An 8363-nucleotide genomic window follows, 5' to 3' on the forward strand; every position below is an offset into this window, starting at 1 on the left:
ATCAATTCAACAGACGGCTGAAGAGACCCCAAAGGAGGAGGTGAAAGGTTTGCTTTCCCTAAGTGCTATTTCTGGGCAGTTCATCGTAAAACTGGCCACCTTTGGCCGCAGCCAAGATAAGCCTCAGTGCCTGACTGTTAAAATTACAAAGAAACACTCACCAGAGATTAGCTTTCTCCTGAACAGCCCATCGGAACTCTTCTTAAGAGAGGGCAGGAAACCCTCAACTGCCCCCCACAACGTAACCATGGCAACTGACCTCCCTCTTTGTTTGATTACCTCACATCAAAGGATATTCAAAGATTCTTCTTTTCACAGCCAGATGCAAATTTGAGGAACTCCAGGACATCAGGAGACACTGCCCTGAACTTTTTGGGTAAACAAAGAACTTTCTCCTCAAAACTCAAAAGCATTTGAGGGTTTAATTAAATCTTTTAGTTACTTGACTCTCCACTCCATTTGAGTAGTTATGTTACCATGTTGGTGTTATTTGTTGTTGGGAAAGAATCTAAATAAGTTAATTTTGCAGTGTTTAATTTTCAGCAAGGATCCCTGACCTTTATTCAATTTTTGTTGTAATCAATGCTTTATTCACAACACATTCTGACACTTCCTTTAGAATTGATGATAAAGAAATGTCATCCTATACCCGATTCATTTTCCAGCTTGAATTTAAGGTCAAATAACTAAATTCATCAGCTCCTGGGCAGAAGGTTGTTTTAGGGTGAAACAAAGCTATCGTCATGTAACCCGAGCTCCCCCAAGTGGACAAAATAAGTATTACATGCCATCGTCTGAAATGCTGTTTAATGTATAAATGTCACTCTGTATTTACCTGTCCATAATCTGTATCTTGCTTATATTCTCGTGTAACAGCCAATATATCCAGAAAGCTAGTTAAGCTCTCATCTGTGATTCCTATGAAATGCTAACTTTTTAAGGTCTAACTACTGACAATTGTATTCCTTTTTATCAAGTGCTTAAAACTAAGAGCGGTACAACCATTTGACAATTAAGGTTTGATTGTGGGAAGATATTTGATTACAATACACACCAATAGATTTTTGATTAACTTTTAATATGTCTAAAGAAAGACGGTCTCTCAGGAAACCGGAAACAAGCCCCCCCTCTGGGAAACAAAGGACTGCCCTCTGGGAACCACGCCCCAACAGACAAAAGCAGCGACACACGCTCTGTCGCTCTCTCTTGTCCTCTGCTTGTTCCTGGCTCTCCAACTGCGCTTCGGCATGCGCACAGCATGCCCCTCTCCCGGCAACGCCCTAAGAACTTCGACCCGGCGCAGCGAAGGCGGGCGTGTAGACTTGTAAGAGGTCTGAGATGTAGTGAAGCGCCAACCCATTCAGTGACACACAACAAGATCTTAAAATGTATTCTACAATGGGCTGATATATAGATATAAGCTAAAAAATAATAAGCTACTGATTACTGCATTACATTCTATTATATTTTTATTTTCTGAATTTTCACCTGCCACCTAAATTTTGTCAAAGACATTTCCACCATAAATAGGTGCAGAAAATGTCTCCAGAATTCAGGAAAAGTGTTTAATGCTCAAAATCTTCTGGGGGAGGACCCCTTGACCCGAATATTTCATCAATAAATATTTCTTAACTGAATTCAGATTAATTAAGCTAATTTATCATTGAGGTGTAAAGGTGCCATATGCACATTTAAAAAGACTTTAGGCTACTTCAGGCATGCCTGCATGTATGTAGACTCAGCTGGGATTAAATTAAATGAGAAGTTTGATCTACAGGAGAAACCTATCTGACAGCCTTACTGCATTATATTACACATGACTATTTTTTTGTTCTTCACACATACTAAAGACAATTTGAGTAGTTATGTTACAGAACTTAATAGGTTACAACATGAAAATCCATCAGAACTGTCCTTTAAATGCACACTTTTCGGTTTTCTAATTTATCAGGGACCATAGTGTATGGGGCTCAGTTTAGCCGCAGAAAATAATTAAAGGCACGTTACTTCATTTAAAGATAGAGACTGGCTTCTATTGAAGGATGAAACAGACACCGGGGGTTGGGTTTTAATTTACACATTTATGGAAACTCCCTAATGACACACCGTCTCAGTGCATATCACTGACTGACCATCACTTACCAGAAACAGTTGACTCTATCCTGAGAGTAGTCAAACTGGACTGCAGAGCAGGCTCTCAAGTCTAGAGTTCGTATGGGCTCCACACACTGCAACGGAGACAGTCCAGATTACACATACATACTACAATCTCAGACCCTGTTGTTGTTAGTCTGATGTGATAACAAAACAGTTCAAATGTAAAAGTACAGTCATTTATGACACAATGTGATGTGTGAAATGGGACACCCTGATAAGCTATCTGAAGCTTGAGAATAGGGTCTCAGCAGGTAGAATCCGCATGTGACAAATACGAGTGCATGTAATATACAGTAACATGTACAAGCTACGAACACCAGGACTAACCAAAGACCCAAGAAACTAAAAAACTACCAGACAGTTATTTCATCAGTCCAAACATTGGACAAATAGGTAAGATACAACAAAACATATGGCTCTGTATGAAAAGTGACATGAGATAACTTCTGTTATGAACTGGAACTATCTAAATAAAACTGAATTGAAGTAGCTGAAACCTAATACAACTGCTCTAGCCACACACTGTCACCAAAAGTTCAAAAGTCAAGTTGTGAAATAGCACCTGAAGAGAGACTCACCATTTTGTCTTTGAAGTATCTGAGTTCATATCTGTTGAGTGTGAACCACCTCTGTTTCCAGTTCTGCAAAAAGGTGTAAATGTGGATGTATTTTAAATATCACCTCAGTCAGGGCTGTGTCCAAACTTACAACCACATGTTTCTGAGAGTCCTGCTCCTCTACAGTCACATAACATTTTAAACTGCAATCGCAGAAGTGCAGCTGAAAACAGACTCCTGATAACAGCTGGTGGAACACCTCTGCAGTTCCTCTTACCTTCACAATTGCTCCTTGTTTGACCAGATAGCCTTCCTTTGTGCCCAGCTGAAAAAGACATGACTTGTGTTAATAGAAAAATGATTCTACAGTGAGTGGATCTAGGCCTAAATTATCTTAACACAAGGTCCATTTACTAGACTTATTCAGAGCTTTTCTGGAGTTTCTTTAAAAAGTCCAATAACTGTGATGTGGTTCATGAACGAGGTGAAAACAAGGGACTGATGCGGTGCAGAGTGAAGAACGAGCAGGTCGGTGGTAGCTAATGTTACGGGGAAACTGTGTGGTGACATGAAAAGTATGTGTTCCTAGTCCTTAGAAACGCAGCATCTTAAGTTCTGTGCATTAAATTTATTGTGATGGAGTTGTTTTTGAACATTAAATCTCTCTAATAAAGAGAGGAATCTATGTGTGTGTTTGTATTATGTCAGTTTATCCAGTCGACTCACTCCCGGGGACGGTGCTTATAGGCTCTGATGTGGTAGTGAATTGTTGAAACAGAGTTATCGTCATCACGCAGGTTTGATATACACTATATTGCCAAAAGTATTAGGACATCCTTCTGAATGAGTGAATTCAAAATCTTCATTTGTGAAAGAATGACTTGCTCTCAGGAGCTCAGTGAATTCAAGCGTGGTACCGTGACAGGTTGCCATCTGTGCATCTGTCCATTCGTGAAATTTCCTCACTACTAAATATTCCACAATCAACTGTTAGTGGTATTATAACAAAGTGGAAGACGCTAAGACGCACAGACACAGGCCTTCTCGTCCAACATCTGTGCCTGACCTCACAAATGTGCTTCTAGAAGAATGTTCAAAATTCCCATGAACACACTCCTAAACCTTGAGGACAGCCTTCCCAGAAGAGTTGAAGCTGTTATAGCTGCAAAGGGCGGGCCAACTCCATATTAAACCCTACGGATTAAGAATGGGATGTCACTAACCTTCACGTTGCAGGTGACCCAAAACTTTTGGAAATATAGTGTATATTAGAAACGAATTTTATGTTTTTCCTTAATTTCTAAGGAAGAGCTGAATATCTAGCACTCTCTCAGCAATTATCATGTTGTGTTATCAATGCTGTAGGTCAATAAGATCGATAATTAAAAACACAAAACAATTGATCCACATCCATCAATCTCCCGTAATTAACATTAAAAAATGAAATGGATAGGTAATAATAGGTTATGACAGAATTGTGTATGGCCCAGTACCCTGACAAAGTCTAACACAGCCTCTGGTTGATTATCCATGTAGAAGACATGACATCTAGCTAGGATTGTAATTCATTCTAACATAACCATGGTGTTACTCTAAATTCCAATATGATAGCTTGACTCTCATACAGTGGCTGTGTCACTCCTGAAGGTGTTTTTCTAAAGTTTTTCTTAAAATAATACAGTTAACCATTTTAGGAAGTCATTTTACTAGGTAATAAACTAGTAATTTGTCCATGCTATTGTAAGCAGCTTACATTAGAGCATACAAAGATATCTTGATTAAACGCACTCTCTTATTAGAGCCCCATGCACCACTTCAACATGTAAAGAAATGTAACAGTGTACGATCAACATTTAGAGAAATTGAATTGGTCACATCCCATCACAGAGGTCTCTTTGGATCACTTGGTATCAGGTGTGTGAAGCGGGTGTCATACCGACGGTGCATTTGGCACCAGATCGTTTTCTGTGCGGCCCGTCTGTATGGCTGTGTGAACTCGCACAGACTCGTAGATAGATGGCTCCTCCACACGCCATGGGTATGGACACTTCAGCACGATGAGGGTTCCTGGTTCAGAGGCAGAGGGGAGGGTAAAGGTCAGACCACCACAGAGGAAAATCCAACACCACAGACCTGTGGGGCTTTTCTCTTTTTGAATTGGAAAATGTGAAAGATTTTAAAAACAATGCTTGTTTGTGTTGTAAGTGTTGCAACACTGCAAGTGTGTGGTAGGCAGGGCCGTAACCAGGGTTATGAAATTAGTGAGATCCAGATTTTTGGTTTCTTTAATCGAGCTTATTCACAATAATCTAGTGAAGGCTTGAAGTGGGCAGGGCTCAACACTGCGTTTGGGTAAAGAACACGCTAAATGACACAGTAGATTAAATGTATCTCAAATGTAGCTTCCGACTGTCTTCACAGGCAGTGTTAGGGAGTAACTAGTCACACGTTATTTTGTTATGTAATTTAATTACAAAATAAATGTAACTTTAATCCATTACAGTTACTAAGAACAAGTGTGTATGATGTGTAATGTCATGATTACTGTGGGGGTTCCATCTGAATAATATCTGTAAAGATATGTTTAATATTATTTTTGTTGCTTTGCATGTTTTTCATGTGCACAGTGTCTTCCTTTACAATTTCCAGCCTCAGCTGTTTAGTAAAGTTTGATGCTGTTCTGATGCTTTTAATTAGTTCCCATATTTCAATTTTCTGCACCGCCCACCTGCCAGTTCAACTGCCTCTCAAGCTGTCTTTAGAAAATGGTTAACAGTGAAAACATTCATTAGAAATGTAAATCAAATCTAAACTTCCCCCATTCAATTAATTATTTTCTCAGACTTCCACCTGCACTGGTCCTTGTAGCTGTCCAGGTGATATCTTTATTGTATAGGCTACTGGGTGTTTTCTTTAACCATTTCCTTTCATGGTTATAGAGGCTCAGCAAATACCGTGGGCAGCAAAACTAAAAACTGCAAAGCAAACTGCAGAGGAAACAGATTTTTTTTAAGTCTATCACATTGAAATTTTATTATATTTGTACTTTTATTTGATAGGGTATTTTTGTACATACTGTATAATTATGAAGATCTGGACCTCAATGACCTCATAGCTGGTTAGGCTATGGTAGTAGGATGCGCACATTAAATGGAATATACTTGGTTTATGTTTTGGTCTGGGCTCTGTGAGAAAGGCTATAAGCTGGGAACTGAACCCAGGTCCTACAGATCAAACGTACTGGCTCTGTTGTACAACAGATTTGAGAACTTTTTGAGAACTTTTTAAGATTCATCAAATAGAGTTTCCAATTTCAATGTATCGCCATGAAACAGGAAGGTGTGTAAATGGACTGTATATGGGCAATCTATCCCAAACTACACGTTTGATAAGAATCCCACCCTGAAGACATACTGTATACATACACGATATTCAGTCATAGCGCCACCTTACTGGCAACAGGAAATTATATGTTTTACACTCCTAGCAGGTTGATCTGATCCACCTCACATTTTGGCAGAAAAGCCTCGAGACCTTAATGATGGGGCTTGTGTTTTATTCTAACGCTGTTGCCGTGGTGAGGGATTATTTGCTATGAAACAGGAGGCTGTTGTTTGTGCCCCAGTCCCACCCTGAGGACATCTACGTGCCAATATTCAGTCATGGATCATGCCAATACTGCTGTTTTCGGAGAGGCTAATGAACACACATGTTGGATAAGTTCAATGACCACTTCAGAGCCGTGTCAGCTGGTCTCCAGTGACGAGTCAGCGAAGGTGCAAAGCCTGTCCAACCCTGCTTGCAGCTTTAATCATTATTAATATTAATGTGATTACTGACACTACCCCAAACTATTGCCTGTTTCTATTTGAGCCTTTCCCACATTTGTAACACAAACTTGTGCTAGAACAAGTGAGTTCTACTATCACCACTTAGAGGCTTGACATTGCTGTGAAAGCACTGAACCAGAAAGAGAGAAAACAGAGCAATATATGGTTTTACTGTGTAAGCTGGTAACATGCAGAAAGTCTGTTAGTAAAGCTCTGCATACCTGTGTCACTGCCCAGCAGAGGCTGGTTAGCAAAGTGATTGACAAAATCTTGAAGGGTTGCAAACTCGTTAAACCCAAACACATAGCCGTTGTCTTTGCGTGTCACGTGAAAATGCTTGACGGAATCCTTTGCCCTGTGTGAAATTACAAACAGACAACATTTAATGTTGCACTTTCAAAGTCATTCACATGCACAAATCTTAAGAACTTTCTACAGTGGGACCTTTGTGTACAGAGTAAGTTGAATGGTGAAATAGAGATCCAGATCAAAGAAGATTAGTATTTGTTAGATTGTTTCTTATCCTGGAAATAGCAGAGGCTTGTGACACACTTGCTTTTAACAGCACGTGCATGTAGCCAAGTGTCTCCAAGTCGAATGCCTTTTTCACCTGTGTACTTTGTGTGTAACCTCATGATTGAAAAAGTATATCCAGTGTTGGGGGATTTTGCACGATGTAAACAGAACGAAACATGATGACAGTCATTGATTACTATATGGTCAATGTTAAAATCAAGGCAGAAAAAGAAGCTGCAGCAGCAAACTTATTTAGTTTTACCTATTATCATTTTGGTTTGTTCAGAGTCTACTATTGTAATCAAATCTATCATCAGATGGAATGCACTATACTCTGCACTGCACTATACCTTCTGCACTATACCCTCTGCACTGCACTGCACTGCACTATAACCACTGCACTGCACTCTCTGCACTGCACTATACCCACTGCACTGCGCTCTCTGCACTATACCCACTGCACTGCACTTTCTGCACTGCACTATACCCACTGCACTGCGCTCTCTGCACTATACCCACTGCACTGCGCTCTCTGCACTATACCCACTGCACTGCACTCTCTGCACTGCACTCTCTGCACTATACCCACTGCACTATACTCTCTGCACTGCACTGCACTCTCTGCACTGCACTATACTCTCTGCACTGCACTGCACTCTCTGCCCTGCACTATACCCACTGCACTGCGCTCTCTGCACTGCACTCTCTGCCCTGCACTATACCCACTGCACTGCACTATACCCACTGCAATGCACTATACTCTCTGCACTGCACTATACTCTCTGCACTATACTCTCTGCACTGCACTCTCTGCACTGCACTCTCTGCACTGCACTATACTCTCTGCACTGCACTATATCCACTGCACTGCGCTCTCTGCCCTGCACTATACCCACTGCACTGCGCTCTCTGCACGGCACTATACCCACTGCACTGCGCTCTCTGCCCTGCACTATACCCACTGCACTGCGCTCTCTGCCCTGCACTATACCCACTGCACTGCGCTCTCTGCACTGCACTCTCTGCCCTGCACTATACCCACTGCACTGCACTATACCCACTGCAATGCACTATACTCTCTGCACTGCACTATACTCTCTGCACTATACTCTCTGCCCTGCACTATACCCACTGACAGAAACATGACAGAACGAACATGATGACAGTCATTGATTACTATATGGTCAATGTTAAAATCAAGGCAGAAAAAGAAGCTGCAGCAGCAAACTTATTTAGTTTTACCTATTATCATTTTGGTTTGTTCAGAGTCTACTATTGTAATCAAATCTATCATCAGATGGAA

General features: G+C 40.8%; 1 protein-coding gene across 1 annotated transcript in view; it reads right to left on the reverse strand.

Moving 5' to 3' along the window:
• Positions 1-8363, reverse strand: part of dapp1 (dual adaptor of phosphotyrosine and 3-phosphoinositides) — a 31205-nt gene that overhangs the window by 10157 nt on the left and 12685 nt on the right. The window contains exons 3-7 of the mRNA XM_046061752.1: positions 6766-6899; positions 4651-4781; positions 2992-3039; positions 2736-2798; positions 2143-2228 (exon numbers count right to left, since the gene is read on the reverse strand). Coding sequence (XP_045917708.1) covers positions 2143-2228; positions 2736-2798; positions 2992-3039; positions 4651-4781; positions 6766-6899 — 462 coding nt within the window. The remainder of the gene's footprint in view (positions 1-2142; positions 2229-2735; positions 2799-2991; positions 3040-4650; positions 4782-6765; positions 6900-8363) is intronic.

The sequence above is a fragment of the Micropterus dolomieu genome, linkage group LG11, assembly GCF_021292245.1.
Source record: "Micropterus dolomieu isolate WLL.071019.BEF.003 ecotype Adirondacks linkage group LG11, ASM2129224v1, whole genome shotgun sequence".
In the NCBI taxonomy this organism is placed as follows: domain Eukaryota; kingdom Metazoa; phylum Chordata; class Actinopteri; order Centrarchiformes; family Centrarchidae; genus Micropterus; species Micropterus dolomieu.